General features: G+C 34.3%; 1 protein-coding gene across 1 annotated transcript in view; it reads right to left on the bottom strand.

Annotated features, from left to right (window-relative positions):
- RYR2 (ryanodine receptor 2) overlaps positions 1-18,473 on the bottom strand; it is a 380,434-nt gene that overhangs the window by 145,155 nt on the left and 216,806 nt on the right. The window contains exons 23-25 of the mRNA XM_030944688.1: positions 16,902-17,005; positions 12,607-12,690; positions 9,458-9,617 (exon numbers count right to left, since the gene is read on the bottom strand). Coding sequence (XP_030800548.1) covers positions 9,458-9,617; positions 12,607-12,690; positions 16,902-17,005 — 348 coding nt within the window. The remainder of the gene's footprint in view (positions 1-9,457; positions 9,618-12,606; positions 12,691-16,901; positions 17,006-18,473) is intronic.

The raw sequence follows: 18,473 nt of genomic DNA, 5'->3' as shown, positions 1-18,473 counted from the left end.
CTGCAAAATGATCTTATTTGAAAGCACTGTTTAACTGGATTATTTAAGTGGCTAATCTGATTTTTAGTGACTAACAGAATTGTTTTCTTGTCCATATTTTCTTCTCACATCCTATCAGAATTTGTTGGCAATGAGAGAAACCATGCATAGAACTCTCCGTGTTTTTCCTAATATCTTTGTTTATTTTTAAAAATTACAGATGGACATATCATATAAAAAATAGCTGCTGTTGAGAGGCTTTTATTATTGGTTAGATTTATTACAAAGTCCAAAACCAGTGGCTATTATTTTGGAAGACAGTGTCTACAGTGAAAGTACCTTACTTCTTTTACAGCATTACAGTTTTCATTTTAGGAACATATGTGGTTTCAATCTTTTCAAGAAGAGAAGAAATGGAACATCCATTCTGAAAAAAATCTGGCAGGCATCTTTTGCTACTCTTTAAATGCTTAGATGCGAGACTATCTGCCTCTTGCCTTGTCATAGTGAGGATATATTGAAAGGTCAATTATAAACCAATGCTCGATGAAATCTGGTCCTACAAGTTATTCCTCTAGGAGAAGAAACATTAAGGCATTACCTACATGCTAAAAGTGCAAACAGAAAGATAAAGGTAACGCATTGCTGGTGACACAAATTACAAAACCATATCAGCTCTAATTGTATTTCGTGGAAAGGACAGTGGCAGGGTCAACACTAATACCATTTGAGGGATCCACTTTTCATATTTGTTCCAAATTCTTAAGCTGACATCCTACTTTATCCAGTGTTTAATTTGGTAGATGTGTAAAAGGTCTGTGTCCTTCAAGCAAATACTGAAGTAAATGTTATGAGAAATTATTTTTTGATATAAGAGCATTCACATTAACATCTGAGTTAATGTTAATTAACATCTGAGTTAACCTCAGATCATCTGAGGTGATGCAACACTATGAGTTTGATTATTTGTGATTGAAAGGACACAAAAAGAGAAATAATTTCCTATGAAGCACTCTACATCCAAAAAACATTGTGAAATACTGTCTTTAAAAATATGAAAGTTTGGAACAATAAATATGTAACTTCTTATCAATGATATAATGTTAGACTAATGCATTTGTAGTTGCCATAACAACCATTAACACAAATTAACATAAAGGCAATCAGCTGATACCAATGTATAAAATGAAACGTAGTATAAGTGCTTTTAAAATGGCTAAGCACAAAATGAGAGCAAGGAGAGAAAAAAAAAAGGAATACAGAAATTTAATGTATTATACCAACCTGATTTTACAGGTTTTTTTCCTTGGATCTAATTTAATAACATTGTGACCTTTTTTCTAATAACAATGTGACCTTTTTCACCTATTCAAGACTGTGGCTACATCTTTAAATTTGAATGCGAGAAAAGGTTTTTCTTATAACAACTTGGTTCTTTATTTTTCTTATTACACATCTATTTAAATTTTGAATGTGTTAATAATTTCTGAATTAAGCCCTCTTATTGTTATATTCATCATAAGTTTTAGTGCTAATGACCTTCTGCGCCTCTCTGGTGTAAGTGTAGAGAATAATCCTGTACAGCGATTGAGCTTTGTACATTCGCAATCAAGTCAACAAGAAAACTGATTAGCTAAGAGTGGTAATTTTTACTGAATACATTTCCAAGCAGTACAGAGACTGAATTTCTCCTACTCAATACAAAGATGTTATTGTAGACTGTTAAAATAAATTTTAACATTCAACCTAATTTTCTTAAGTTTTTTTGGCCAGAATTTTCCAGATTTGACAGTCCAGTGATTCATCAGAAGACTATTTGGTATAGAGCTTGTCTGGCAACTACTTGTTAATAGACAAATGGTTTGAGCTAGGTAGCATACATGATATTTATATAATTCTTTTGTTTTGAAAACCTATCATATCACAGAAAAAAAAGGGAAAAAAGTGTATGAATTTTATTACACAGCTTTATCTTCATTTCATGTGTCAAATATCCATTAATAATTTAGAATTTAATTTACTTTACTTAGGAAAACATTGCAACCATAAAAAGTGGGGATGCCTGGCAGAATGTGCCCTGGATGGAAGTAATAATGTTAAACGTCAGTGATATAGCACTGTCCACGAAAAGTCAGTATTACTTTTCACAGTGTACATGACAGATTCTGATATACATAGCAAATGATAGACAAACAACTATTTGAATGGGCACTCATACACTTTTTCGTAGGGTATATAAGGATATCAATTAGGCGATAATTGGTCAACAATTGGCCAATTTAACTACATAAATTTTTTAAACTACATGTAGCTCTTAAAAGGAAAATAACTACAGAAAAAACATCTAAACACACACACCAAAACATATCAACAAGCCTCTTAAAACTTCTGTGACAGGTAAAGAACACTGCTGCAAAGTAACTCCAAGAAAACACATGTCAGATGTAAAGTGCATTCATTTGCTCAATGAGTCTGTGACATGTCAATAACTGATAACTGATCTTGAGGCACTGGACTTACAACTGGTCTTGGAACTTGGACAGACAGATCTCACGTAAGAACAAAACAAGAAAACCATAGTCAAATTCTACAAACAGCTCTAAAAGAACCTATTAAGAGATGCAGCGTGTGTAATTCATTTGCGTGCTTCAGCACTAATTCAGTAGCAAAAAAACAAAGCATCATATAAACCTCTAAAAGACATTTGAAAACAATAATGTAGTTTTCAGAGCTATAAATAATGTATTGCAAAGCTGTGCACTCCTGGACCTTCCCAAATCTCTAAGAAGTTCAGGAATAGCAGAGACCACTAGACTAAAGGGAACAAAAAGTCACCAGAAACATATGTAGATAAGTGCTAAACTGAAAGAAGGATAGGAAAAGACTGAAAAGTTTAAATATATAGTAGGAAGCGTGAAGGAAAAATATGATAATAATTAATTGGGAACACACATTTTGTGATTTAAAGTATAAGAGCTGTACAGATACATATTCTGTGTGGTACTAAAATTATTTTGTTCTCATAAGCAAGGATATTAAACTGCAAGCACAAAACAAATGTATTTCAGCACATGTCCAGTGAGACAGACGTGCTGTTGTTTTCTCAGCTCCCTTTGCACCATTAGCAAACCCTCATTCCACAGCCGTGAATTGATTCCACTTGCTGTCAGATCTCCACCAACACCCAGGATCCACACCTCTCACTATCACAAAGATTTCTGAGCAATTGCCACAACAAATGCTACAGGGCAAGCTTGCCAGCAGTGCTGCCAGAAAACCAGTGAGCCACCATGTGCGCGTGCAGCACAGGCACTGCCAGCAGGATCATTTACCCGCACCATACCTTTCATGCCTTGCTAGCCAGAGGGCTAGCTTTTCCACACCTATCATAGCAGCTCATGTTTAACCAGAAATCATGCAAATAAAAAATCATAAAAAAGGAAAAATACAGTTCTAAATTGGTATTTACTAAAAAAGTAATTTTCAAAGTCCAGAGCATTAGAACCAGAAGAACAACAAAGCTGTATTCTTAGCAACGTTAATAATCCAAATGCACCCAACCAAAGAAGAGGTTGTATTCCTCGCCTGGAATACTACTAGCAGCTGAGTTCTAACCTTGGAAGTATGTGTATCCTTAGTAATACATGTACAGCTTCTGCCATCTTCACTGAGGGCTGTAGCCATATGGAATGCCTGGCAGAATGTGCCCTGACTATAAATGGAAGGAACTAATATATCAGTGTAAATCATGTAAAATGTCAAAGTGAGGTAACATAAGTGGTTTTTACAAGGACAAGATGCTGGATTGATATATATTTAATGAAAAAATAAGCAACAACTTGATTTTTCCCACACATGAATATTTCACCCAGTCTGACTTTCCAGAACAATGCCTCTTCTGCATTGCAGCCTTAGGCAGCCTGAGAAGACCAACACCTCATCTTAATTTATGATGCCATCTACTTTCCATACATCTGAAAAAAATAAGATCTTGACTTTAAAAGACCAAAATATCTCGCAGTTTTGGGCCAAAGAGAAGTAAGATTTCACATAATTGCTTAGCAATACCAACTGACTATTCTAGGATAGGAACTTCAGAGCATCTTTTTTAAGAAGTTTATCACATGGCAGAAGAAAAATTTTAAGTTGCCAATATTTATAAACAATTGTAAAGCTGTGAGATTTTTAATACTTTTTCTTTTTTCAGTATAAATGGGGTTTCTCATTGTTAGCTTTTCTAGCCAGAACACAATGCAATAGGAAGAAAAAGCAAGATACCCTTTGATTGAGCTATCAGGATATGTGGCAATGCATACAAGCAAAATGGGAAAGAATCTTTGCCTGTGATCTCTACAATCAGTGGAGAGACCTAGAAGTCATGTATTCAGGAAAACGGACAAAGCAGGCAATGTACTTTAAATTATTGTCATTTGCTTTCTGATCTCTAAGCTTGACTCTTTTTCTGTCTTTCCCTTATTCATATGGATGTTGGGATTCCCCTGTATGCATAAAATCACAGTTTTATGAATGTCAACAAATACACTAAGTTCATGGATATGCCAAAATATACCTAAGTTCATGGATAAACTTATATGAGTTCTGAATATTTTCCATTAGATTGTGAAGATTTAGTCACAAATACATGCTTTTATACGTCAATGCTATTTTTCCATATCTTGTTATGAAAAATTCCTTGAAAGTAACCAAATGAAAAAAGTCATGTAGTTACGACAGGACTTAAAATCCATCAAGGTTAAAAAAAAAAAAGCCTTCTCTCATAGCACAAATGGGATTATTTTAATTCACTTACAGCAAGGCTATATTGCTTCTTTGCCTGGATCTAACTCCTGTATCTGCCCTTGTACATTTACCATTTCCTCAGCTGCAAGACCACCAACTTGCAGGTAACCATGTTCTCCTTTAGAAGACACCATCAAGTATTTTCATACTGATTTTTCTGCTTGTTTTTTCACTTACCTTTGCGACTGGATGTGTTCTTTTAAGCAGAAATACATCTATTTTTCCCACCTGTTTCACTCCTGCTTTTTCCCTTCACAGAGCAACAAGCAACTGTAAGTCTGTACTACCAAAAAATACTTGTTTGTGATCAGTGTCATCACAGCTGTCAGGACAGTTCTGGGAACAGGATTTATTAGCTAACTTGTGCTCCCTCTCCTGGCTGGCTCTGCAGCAGCAGAACAAAAATACTGTATATAGTCATGCATAAAATGTAGCTTGTTATATATTGTTAAGAAAAGAGCCTGACAAGCAGTGGATTTAGAAGGAGAAAAAATGGATTTAGAAGGAGAAAAAAAAGTCTGGAAGTTGGAAGGCATTTTCCTCAACAGTTTTTAAAGAAAGAAAGAGTTTATACTTTAACTACTTGAGAGTACCCCTTTAATTTTTTCATTTTATATAATCCCAAAATGATGAGGCTCCCATACTGAACAGACCTACTAGATTATTCAGATCATCCTACAGCCACAGCATGATTGCTGCTCATAATATATTTCCCAGTGATTAGTTCATCTACTTTAAAACATCTGTAAGCTTCTTTCCCTTAAGAAACTATTTTACAGCTCTGCAAGATCTGTTTATAGTATTATACAGCACAACATCATGTCACTGTATCACTCCAGTACCAAAGCATGTCACAGTAATATGATGGGATGACAAAATGTAGCCCATGAAATAAACACATTGGAGTCAAGCAGAAGCACACAGCAGTATGGACAACACCCAGAGCAAGCAGCTTGCCATGTGATATGTATGCCAGCTAAATGAGAGGCATCTCTGCACTACACTCAGAAGGGAGCACCTTGCTCTTCTGCTCTCTTCTCATGGGTTTTAATAAATAGTATTTGTTATCTGTATATTGTAAGCAATCCAGAAACTCAGCTGTTGGTGTTTTTTTCCAGAAGAAAAAGAAATATTTGAAAAGAGAAGGATTACAGAATTAAGAAAAAATCAACATCAATATCCAAAGCACGGCACCTTCTGCAAGACATATTATTGTTAAAAAGGTCATCATCTACCTGTTTAATTATACATGAGACTGTGGTAAGTTGTCCGCCAGGAATTAGGGAGTAAAGTATACGGTTGACCTTGTAAATCTGCTTCTTGAAGGTCATGAATATTTCTGAGCTCTTGTCCACATTTACAATCATATTCTGCTGAAAGCATAACTATGACACTGCTCATTGCACCACTACACTGCATTCTCAATAACAGTGCTCAACTCAGCACACAAAAGTCTTCAGTCAGTAAAAAAATTCATGGATGTTTAAAGCATAAGCACGCAGGACAGACCAAATTAATTGTCTTTCCAACTCCAAATGTGATCAGTTTCATAGGCACTTAAGCTTTTTAGTTTTAAATTCTCCAGACTCTTCATGTCCATAACTGTCTTTGTCTTGGTAATGAAGAACAGTTAAATATTTTTCATATATACCTAAGCCCAGTCAAGCTTTAGAGCAGAAGCACTTGTCTAAGACACTTTCAGAGCATAACCTGGTAGTCAAGAGTGTGTGTCAGAGTGTGTATCAGAGCTTGATACACACCAACTGCTTAAAAAATACCTGAAAACTTAACTAGGGGTTACCATTCCAATAAGGTTTTTATACAAAAACCTGTCCTTGGCCATCAGAATGGATGTAGATATGTAAATCCTATTTGTCTAGACAAACATCTTTGAGACTATGGAGTCAATCTTTTAAAACTCTTGAAAAATGGCTAATGTTCCACTCAGTAATTACAAGGCTAAGGGGTTTTAAACAAAACCTCTAGCTGCCATGAGTTTTCTCACACCAGACTATAAATTTTAAAAAGTGAGCAGAGATTTAATTTTCATACTAAACTTCATCATCCAGTGAGCAGGACATTTATTAGGAAGGGAGCCTAGGGAAGGCCAGAATTCCCAGTTTCCCTCAGGAAACTATTTTAGGAGTCAGTAGATAAAATACAGAGAGCTGTTCGGTGAGTAGATCAGAGTCCTCCTTTTTCCCCTCTGCTCTCTTGCTCTCTCAAAAATGTCTCCTCACAGGCTACAACATTTTAGGTTCAATAGTCAGTTTAGTCTCTTTCCCTAAGCACAGCACTGAGAACATAAGAGAGACTATATATTTCTTCTGATCTTCTGAAGTGTTTAATTTTAGTTGATAACCCATACTAGATTTGTCTGATCAATGTTTTTTGGGGTTTTGGGGTGTTTTTTAAAACCCAAGTTGTGGCCTTGAGCAACTCTACTGCCTTTTGGGAACCACAATAAAACTAATGATTTATGGCTATCACATCACACATTGTCAAATGCAAAACCTTACATATCAACAGGCATACCAAAACATGCATAAAGACAGTGTATAATAAAAATATTGTGAAGATGTAAAGGAGACATTTTTTCATTGCCACCCACACATCTTTTATGTATTATTCCCAAACCAGTAACACTGGGAAAGTTTTGACATCACCATTTATATATGGCTTATATATATGACTTTCTTACCTAATACCTCTCTAATTCAGAAAACATGCAATTTAACTGCAAATTCACTCCAATAAATATGGTAAAATTATTTGTGGGTTTTTTCAAAGATACACTGATACAAAGGGTAGGTTAAATTGTCTTCAAGATCTAAGAAAATTTATTTGCTAGATGTGAGTCAACATGAGATTTTCCCAAAGCTAGTTAGAAATATAATTAGCTAAGAGATGTATTTCATTCCAGAAACTTCTTAACTTTATCTTAACCAATAAATTTTGTTGCAAAACTAAATTTAATTTTGGGCTATGTCAAGTTTCTACCAAAGTTGTAACAATTTCCCAACTTTCATTTGTTTCAAAGCTCCCAGTTGGCAAGGTCCTGTATTGAAAATGATTGGCTTCTAGAAGAATAAAAAATATGGGAGACATGGTATAAACTCTTCAGTGCCTTCTTTTATATATCAGAAATATTTCTTTTGAACGTACAGTTTTTCATTCTAGAAATGAATTGTGCACTGACTCCATAAACACAGGATTGAAATATTGAGTTCAAAACAATTTAACCTCCTCCCCCTACCTGACAACAGAAAACCATCATTTCCAACACTTCTCATGATTCATTTTCCATCAGAAATGTTAACAGCACTTGAAAAGGCCGCCTCTTACTTAAAGGTGCATTATTAGGGAAAAATTTGATCCTGAGGAAAGCAGGGGAGTTGCACAAACACTGAATTATCTTCAGTGTTTTCCTAGTAGAGAATATACATATATTCCAATCTGCAAACAGAAGACTTGACTTGCAGTCTGTCTAGACTGAAATACAGAACATAGATTTCCTAACTAGCCTACAGAGTAACACAATGACAGCTTCAGAGTAAGACACTATAATGAACAATACTGAAAATGCAGATATGCAGCACATATTTTGTCAGATAAGCATACCTGTATATGATGAGGTGAAGTGCTTAACTTAATATATAAAAACCCAGATTATTTTATTATTTTACAGAAAAGTTTTGCAAATAAAATGAATTTTGGTCCTGTAGAAGAACAAAATTTGACATATATGGCACTGAAATATATAACTAAAATTTTTGTCAAAAACAAGGATGAGAAGGGTATGTACCTACAAAACAGCTCTATCTCATTTTTGCAAAAAATAATGACCTTTTATGCTCAGCACAAAACCATGAAAACTCATTTTTTCCCCAGGGGTAAATTGTCCTAAAATGTCACTGTGAAATGCTACCACACATTCATAAACACAAATTAAGAGACCTTTCTGTATATAAAATTCACAACCAATCACAAAAAGACTAGAAAATCTTAAGGGAAAACTGATGTAGAAGCTGTCTTGGAAAATACTAAATTAGGCTCATGGTATACCCAACTGACTGAGTTTTTTAAAGAAACCAAAGAACCTGAGTTTTGCTTTTATTAATCCACTATGCTTTATTCTTACTCTTCTCCCTTATAATACATTGGGATAACTACCAAATAATATTCATATTCACTGGAGCAGAACAACTAAGGTAGGACTGGAACTTTGAGACTGACTTAAATATTCTCTGTTCACGGCTTCTACCAAAAATAAAACATATCAGCAAAGTTATTACTAGAAGTTTACATTCTTATTTTCCTGGATAAACAAGATTATTCAATTCCCAGAACTGCAAACATTTAAATGATTCCCCTAGTGAAAGTCAATATTTACATATCCTAAAATACTGGAGCATGTTAGCTTCCTGCATGCAATTTTCTCACCCTGAGATTTAGATAGCATACAAGAATACACCACCAAGTTTTTTAATACTGCTTGTAAAAGAGTATCATACTGCTATTTACCAAGATTGCTATAAATTATGTTTGGTTTTCTTTGACTGACAAAGTTGCATTCACTAGCTGTTTTTTCCTGACTGTGTGTCACCATTATTTCCATTTGGCTGTGAAATATCTCAATAGATAAGTTCTGTTTTAAGTGTATGAAGTTAGTGCTTACCTGCTGGATGCCATATGTCCAGCCTTGCCTTATACGGTCCCTTGCCCACACATTGTGAGCATTCTCTGCTAGTTTATCCACCATAGCTTCTTGAGAGGGGGTCAGTTTGATAAAACTCAGATCCATGGGTGCTGGCTTATATCCACTCAACAACTGATAGCTGGTGAATAAAAACAGAACTTGCAGTTACTTTTCAGCAAGGAAAAAAAATTAAGAGAAACCGCAAAAGAAAGAAAAAAACATCTATGCAATATATCTATATAAATATGATATCTGCTTTTGAACATAAAGAATAATAATTTAAATTTGATTACTGATTTGTTGATTTGATTCTGCTTCAAGCTAATTGCATCATGATGGGATGAAGTAACTGGTAATGAAAGCTACCCAAAATGGTCTAAACTAAAATTGTTGTTAAAGCATTTTACTAATGCCACATATTCAAAGTAGTAGATTATGATGTTTATCTAAATGCGTATATCAAAAATATTATTTCTACCTCTGAGCAGATGACAATACTTATTAAATTCTATCTACTTCCTACTGAAACAAGAAAACACTCTTTCTGTTGCATAAAGGGATGCTAAGAGACAGATCAGATCAAATGGCTTAGTCAAGACCAGTTTTGAAATCCACCTTAAAATGCTTTCATAATAATTCATACATTAATTCTCCTTCAAATCACAGGAGCAAATGCTTAAATTTAAGCATGACTTCAGAAGAGAAAGACAGCTTCCTCACTTTTTTTAACACTCCTAAGAATGCTACTTTTATAAAGTTATTCTCTTCCCATTAATTATAGAAATCTCCTACTTATGAGTGAACCTTCAACAGAGGACATAAAGCATTAAAGGTCTTTTCCAACCTAAGTGATTCTATGATTCTATTTCTCCTCCAGCATACAAAGCACTATTTTGGTCAAAACAAAAGGAGACTGTGGAAATAAGCAACAGAATGCTCTCATTGAAATTTTACACCCTGGGGTGTATAAAGAATGGCTAGTTTAAACAATTGCTCAATTATTTTCTAAACAATTTGGTAATTTTCTTTATTTGTACTGACAGAGAAAAACTCATAAAATTAAACAGTATTTATCCCAATTTATATCCTAAAATATTCAAATTCTTTACCAATCTTAATTAATTCTCTTCTGGAACAATGATCTTAAAACACAGTTAAACAAGTTATTTGTTGAAAACAATAATTTAAAACAAGCAGGTATTTAAGAGAGATTACATCTATAAATAAGAGGTTGAATATTCCTTCAAAATTACCACAATAAAAAGAAAAAGTTTAAGCTAGAAAACAAAAATTCAAGATCATTCCAAAATCAGCCCTCTACATAGTTCCCAATCTGCAGGTTTCTATACAGCAAGCCCCCACAGGAGTTTACTGCCCTCACAGTTACCTCTTATCAGGTTTCTGTGCAGTCACTTCAGCGAGATGAGTAAAACAAGACAGTAATGGAAACAGTGAAACATATGGAATTAGCACACTTGTCAGATTGGCAATTACTGTGCTCTTTCTGGTCACACTCCCCTGCACAAGCTTTTAAGAATACAGCCACAATGTTTTCCTTTCCTTTTTGCTAGTTTTTTCAATCCATTATATGTGAAGTATCAAAATTCTAACCTTGTATGTATGGTATGACTTCAAGTTTCTACAGTTATGATCGTAAATGACATGAAAAAGTCTCAACATTATTGGACTTCTTATATTAGAAAGTATAATTACTTCATACTTGAGATTTAGCTGCAGTTTTCAAAAGCAGGAAATTTGATTCACTTGAACAATCTTGCAAATGCACAGATACTTCTGCCCAGGAAATTCAGAACAAAAATACAGAAGGCCCCAGATATCTTTTCTTCTTTGAGAGATATACAGTTATTTTGGGAAACCAAAACTAAAGAACAATTTGGGGGGGAACTTAAAATAATACTCTACTTTTATTCCCATTCATTCTGGCAAAGCCACCACATCAGGGATTCTGAAACTGTAATATCAATGGTATGTAAATCTGCGCAGTATGGTAGATACCAAAGACTTGATGGGCCAGGTTCTTACAGCTACCTTGTAGTAAAGTACTACCTAGAAGCCTGCAGGGATCTTGCCAGAATGAGGCACAGGCTTTTGGCTCACAAAAGGAAGAAAGATGATTTGCTTTAGTGAAACGTGCTGGAGGTTGTTACACTGGTCTCAGGGACTGCATGTAACACATGAAGTGAAGGATTGCAGGGAATAATGGAGATATGCAATACCAGAGGAACAGCAGTTTCTGCACAGAACACATTCCTGCGAAGAGCAATGAGCTGCTAGTTGGTGGCAGGAACTCAGCAACCAGCACTTACCATTGCTCTGAGTCATAACCAAGGAAAATAAGTTACTGTATTAAATTCAGGCATAACAGACCATGCAGAAGTTCTCTCCTAGTAAAACTGTGGCATTTACCTTTCTGACTTTTCACATATTATATAATCTTCCTTTATCCCCTGGGTTCAAGCGTATGTTGGGCATTAAGACTGTCAGACAGGAATAGGAAACTAAAGTTCCATTATCTCAGCTGTGTCCAAGATCCCAAGTTCTTTATTCCCAAACTCTGTGTGTGTATACTGGTGCTAAGAAGCCAGGGCAACTTGGCTGGGCCATGGGAGCTGGTTTCAGAACTGTGGTAGTGGAGGGCACTATACCATACCAGGCTAAGCCCAGTCCTACCAGTGCTGATGCCAACATCCAAGATCACTTGGAAAAAAGTCAGGCTCCCTACACCTCAAGTCATGGCCATTTGAGAACTTTCAAAAGGGTCCCTTTTAAATATCTGCAGCACTGTAAAATACGCTGGCAAATTTACTGTAAGAATTCTTTACAAAGCCTCTGTGATATGCACAATATATAAAAGAAACAAATAACTGTGAATGTCAGACATTACAGCAGAGCACCGGAAACCCTAAAATTTGTCTACACATTAGGTGACAAATATCTGGAAGAAAAATTGTCAATTATGGTATGTGAAAATTGCTGAAAATTCCTGAGAATTCATGCATGTACATGCATGCCCAAGAACTAATGAAAGTAGAAGCGTAAATATTGAATTGTTAAAAATAGAATTCACTTAATTCACACTGCCTAACAAGAAGACACACTGAACTTACTTCTTTGGAAGTTTCATTTTTTTCACTTTTTCTTCAGCACGTTCATCAGCAATTCCAACATGGCAACCTAATGCCAGCAGGGTTCTAGGGCACAGAAATCAGAGAATTACTCATAATGTTTTGATATTTAGAGTTCATACTGTTTATAGGCACACTATAGTGCCTACAAATGGCACTATAAAACAAATGAGACCTATAGAAATTATTACAGTATAATATGGAAAGATCAACACCAGCCTTTTTGTATACGTAATAAGCTTCCTGATAGTGTTAAGAAAATGCCACAAGATGTTCCAAAAAATATGAGTAAGGTACTTCAAAATGTAGTATCATATAGTATATTTAATCTATGAGGTATCAGTTTGAAGATTGCCCTTGAAATATTATTTCTGCTTTATATACTTATTCATACTGCTTACATACTCACTCATACTACTTCATACCCACATATTTATATGTTTTGTTACTTATATCACAGCCATAAAAAGAAAAAAGGCATAAAATATCCCTTATCCTTAGAATGTGTCTTCATTCTGAAGAAGCTATTATTTAGAGATTTCAGTGGGATCTGGATTTTTTAGGACACACTTCTGAAGACAGAATTCACAGTTGAACGCATGATAAGCATTAGGCCAAAAGTGCCATCTTATTTGATCTAGACAGTGTGTCTTGTGCCTACCATGAGGCTTATACTAGAGAGCTACTGAACCAGCCCATTGTGGCCTGAATCTGCAAAATTCAGGTCATTTCAGAAAACAAACACTATTTATATAAACTTAAAACAGGGTCAACAGTACTAATTGGGTTTCTGATTACTTCAGACTTCTTGCTGTCCTTATAGCCACACTGTTCAGGAGCATAAATTTTAAAATCTCATTTGTCTCCAGGATTTGATCTGTAAATTATTATTTGTTCCTGTATCTATAGTCAATGTTGGCTTATAGTATTTCTTAAGTCTAGGTTCATTGATAAAGCATTGACATTGAAATTAATAGAAATCCTAAACAAAAGTCAGAGACTTAACTTTGGAGTCAGATGAGAATTTTCTCAGAACCTGAGGGTGATAACCATATTTTTGAAAGAAACTGATTACAGAAGAAATCACAGGTGTGAATACCTTGGACTCCATTCCAAATTTTCCTGAAGTGGAAGAAAGGTGTCAAACAAGGTTTTTATTTGTTCTTGCCTCTAGCTAAAATGATATTTTCTAGTCATGCTTCAACTATATTTACTGCTCTTGAACTGTCTGGGGGGAGAAGAGCATAAATACTCTTCTAACATTATTTCTTTTGGCAGATGAATTGTCTGTTTCAAGGAGATTCTTGCAGCATATTTTTAGTGCTAGCTACATGAAGTAAGCCCTGCTCCTATGGACTGTGAACCCTGATTTAAAACTAGACAGTAAAGTCAGAAATGAGGAAACTAATATCCAGTGGCCCCTTCCTGCAAAACACACTATCTGCTAAGAATACTGCATGTAGCTAAATTTCAACTGGCATAAATAGTACATGATTCCTATACAGCTATCACCAGCATGAGTAGGAGAACGTATCTAATAGTGAAATGCAGTACAGAAGAGCTAACCTCTGGTAACCCTAATTTTCCTGTAATGTAAGCCAGGAATTAGCTCTGCTAAAACAAAACAAATTCAAATAAGAGTGCCACAGGAGGATAAAATGACAGACTGCTCTGGCAGAATCTGAAAGACCATTAAAGCTCTTCAAACCTAAGCAAGAAAATGAAAAGTGGCTGAATGAAGCTCCCATCATCACAATGGTAGATGTAATTATCACACAAGACTGAGTAAACACACAGAAATGGGAAAGTCAGTCACAGAAAAATAAGCAAGAACAACCAGAAAAATATGCAAGACCAAAGTATAAAACATATATATAAGCATGTGCAGAAACAGTATGAGCAAGCATATTTTAATCCCATGACATTTTCAAAGGCAACTCATTCCTGCATCTTGACATTTCCTACAGTATGTAATTTTTATAGCTCATAAAAGTATTCCATCTTACTTAAAATATACAAAGATACCAGTATATGGAAAAGAAATGTTGTATCAGATAATATGACTTAGATCTTCCTTGGTTTCTAACTCTCTCATCTGGCAGCAAAACTGACAGCAAACCACCAAGGAAAACAAAATTACAGTCAGCATTATTCTCCATGTTTTGCAACTATTTCAAGTATGCAATTTGATGCAAATTGTAAAGAAAATGACTAGAAGTTTTAAAATAACATTTTCTTTCCTTTCCCCCCCCATCAAGATTGACAGCTAGTAGACTAGACACATCTACTAAAGAAATAGTCAAGATAGGTTACAATTCAAGTAATCATCTATGGATCACCTAGAACTGATTAGTTCACTGATTTTTCAACATTTTCAAGCATGTAGAAACAAGCTGAGCAAGAGGCTCCTAAATTCCTGCACAACAAATGTCTACATACATTGATGATAAACACAACTCAATACTACAAAATTAGAACTTCATTTATCAGAAAAAAAGGACTAACACAAGGAGGTAAGGAAGACTTAGTTCAGTAAGTGTACAAATTTTAAAACACATAGGACTGAATGCTTTCTATTTTGGATATATGCATTTAATGGAAAGACTTTTTCTCAAGTAAGCAATAAAAGTAATTTTAAAAAAAGTAATCCATAACTTGTATGTTTATAAAACAAAAACTTGGGGATTTTTCACAGGGTTAGATTAGAAAAGCACTGGACACTGAACCAGTAATCATCTAAGGACTCATTAAATTTGTTCAATACTTAGTGGAACATTAGCAGTGTGCATTTAATTATGATTTTTCTGCTGTTTGAGCCATATTATATAGAGTATTCTAGGAAAATATCTAACCATAGTGAAAGTTAATGACATCATCTTTTGTAGTTTTATTAAATAGAAAGGAAGAATCTATTCTGAATCCATAGCACATTGCTCAGCTAGGGAAATGCTGAAAAACTAGCCTTTGAATTCTAATATCTACCCATAGAAAATTTGAACGAATTTTCTTGCTTCCAGTTCAGTTTCTCTCTGAATGCTTTACCTCTAAAAAATGGCAAGCTATCCCTCCAGAAACTGTTTAGCAGTTAGGGTAATAAATATGACCCTAAGTACTCAGTTTCACACTGAGTAATTTATTTACTCTGGGAATGGTAGATCAGTAAATAGTGCAGAGAAGCAGATCTGAAACAAAATAAATATAATATAATATAATATAATATAATATCATATCATATCATATCATATCATATCATAATATATAATTCTGGAAATTTGCAAGAAGTTCTAGAAGGAGTGTTCCACATAGCTTTCTACTATGAGGATATAAAGTTCTTTTCTTAGGAGTATAAACAGTATACTGCACTATCAGTTTACATGGCAAGGATTTTAATAATATAGGACAAATTTTCACAGAAAAGTAATATCACATGAGGACATTCATCCTTTGTAATCTCTCTGAATAGTAAAAAGCAACTATATTCTAACAGGAAAAAAAAAAGAAAGAATAGATTTCAAGTATGGTTGACTGGAGAACCACATCTACCATCAAGCATTTGATGATTTGAGAAATATTTCTACACGTTGGCGACATGCAATCCCATATATGGGAGAAATTACTTACACTAATAGATTTTTCAATTAATTCACAGCAAAGTAAGAACTCACACATCCTTGACTGAAAAAGCTGAGGTGAGGAATTGTATCCTTGTAAACCACAGAACTAGATTACTTCAACAAACCCTTTAATGTCCCACTGAAATTTTCTAGCATTCCAACTGGAGATCTTCCATGACATTCACACATCTAACCACCCATTCACAAAAGGAGGGAATGCCTGCTGCTGTTTGTTCTGTGGCAACATGCACACTGACACAGAAATAGCAGTAAGGGGTCCTGAAGCAAAGCTCTTAATTTAAATATCTATTGAGTGTCAAAGTGTGTTTTATCAATAAAGAAAACTGGAGAAATTAAACTAAACTGAATAAAATCAAAGAAGCAAAGTTTTTTTTCAAACCATGGATCTATTTCTTTCATCCTAGATGAAAATTGTCTGAATTTTCATTTCACAACCAGCATTACAACAATAATTCTAAAAAGACTATCAAAGTAATTTTCAGTGCCAAATACATAATTCATTAATGTATCTCACTCCCTCATTTGCATATTATTACCCTCTCCTACACATCAAATTTTAATTCGCACGTCAATTTATAATTCTGGAAACTGCATCTCCTTATGAAACTCTAACTACAAATTTCCAAATTTCTAGTAACTTACTTCAGTGTTTCAAGTGACATTTGCAAGTTATAATTTCTTTCCTGCTCCGGCAATTTTGAGAACTCCACTAAGCATGGGTGTTGTCTTTTGTTGTCATCTCTAATCTGAGAAAAAAGTAAAAAAAATTAGCTTAACATGCCTCAAAAAATAAAAGAAATTTAAGACCAGTCCAATCCACAAGGTGCTTAAAGCTGATCCTGTTAGAATTACTCAAACTGGACGACACCTCGAAACAGAAAGTATTCTGTATTCTCAGAGCATGATCAGTGTTCAACAAGGCAGAATTTGCATTTGCAAATAAACTTCAGATTTGCATATCTCAAGTGGAATAAATGCAAATTTGTGCATGCTATTATACAGATGTTCACAGGAAATATGCAAAGTTCAAGAACAGTGCAATCTATATTGTTTTAACATACAGCCATAAAGTATCATCTCATCCTCAACCCCATGTTTAAAAAATTCTACATCCAGTTTGTATAAATATGTTGATACAGATAGTACTGAAATCCCTACCCAAGGAAAATAACAATGTAAAAGAAATCTTCCTCACCCACATCTTAATTCTGAAAATGTTTGTTTCTAAGTTATTTCTAGTACACAGAAGCAGAATATGAGTATTAGGAAGTCACATATTAGAGGAACATGAATTTACTTTAAATGTAGTGATAGGAGAGACATACAGACTATAATTTACAAAATCCTACATATTATAAACTTGCAAATTTGATCAAAAAATATTTTTAACCTCCTCTATTTTACACAGGTTTAATCTAACACTGGCCATAACCTGGGAAGGCTGTGATAACCAAGCACTCTATAGCTCTCAACTTAGCATCTCATGCTAGAGTTTAGCCAACAACATCTGCAAAGGTTTGATAAAATACATTAGTTTGAAAATATTACCTAAAGTAATATAAAAGTCCCCAATGCAATTGTTAACACCTGCACAGTAACATTTTAGTGTCAATCTTATATGGACCATAGTTCACCATTTGTATTAACCTTTAATGGTGCAAAGTGGAAGTTTTTGAAAAACATTATTGATTTTTGATCAATCAGATAATTCTGCTGGAAAACTGAATGCTAACATTTTAAGTTAAAAAGCCTAATTGTTATAATTTTTCAAAATTGATATTTACACTACTACTTAATCTAGTTTATTTAATGTCATGAAAAAAAATCACATTTCTCTATAACGTTGCTGAGTAATCTAGTTTTTGCATTTTGATCCAAGCATGTAATTCTCAAATTGAACAGCAGTCATTTATTTATGTTTTGGACTGAAAAATCTTTACAGTCTCCAGGGGGTATTTATCTTGATTTGACAGGATTAATGCTCTTTGGACAGACAACACAGGCAATTCAACTGTCAAACACTTAAAAAATTTAATAGACGATAAAATGAGAAATGTCTTTTACTAGCACTGAAAATGTTTATTTATAGATCCCCAAGATCTTTGGTGATCTGTATATTAAAAAAAATGAGTATAGTCTCTGAGTTTAGATCTGTGTACAGCTAATTTAAGTCTTGGATGTCAAGTATTTTCCTCAGAAATCCAAATTAATTTA

This window comes from Camarhynchus parvulus, chromosome 3 (genome assembly GCF_901933205.1).
Source record: "Camarhynchus parvulus chromosome 3, STF_HiC, whole genome shotgun sequence".
Lineage (NCBI taxonomy): Eukaryota > Metazoa > Chordata > Aves > Passeriformes > Thraupidae > Camarhynchus > Camarhynchus parvulus.
Note: the sequence above shows the minus strand (reverse complement) of the source record. Positions and strands in the feature narration are given on the sequence as shown.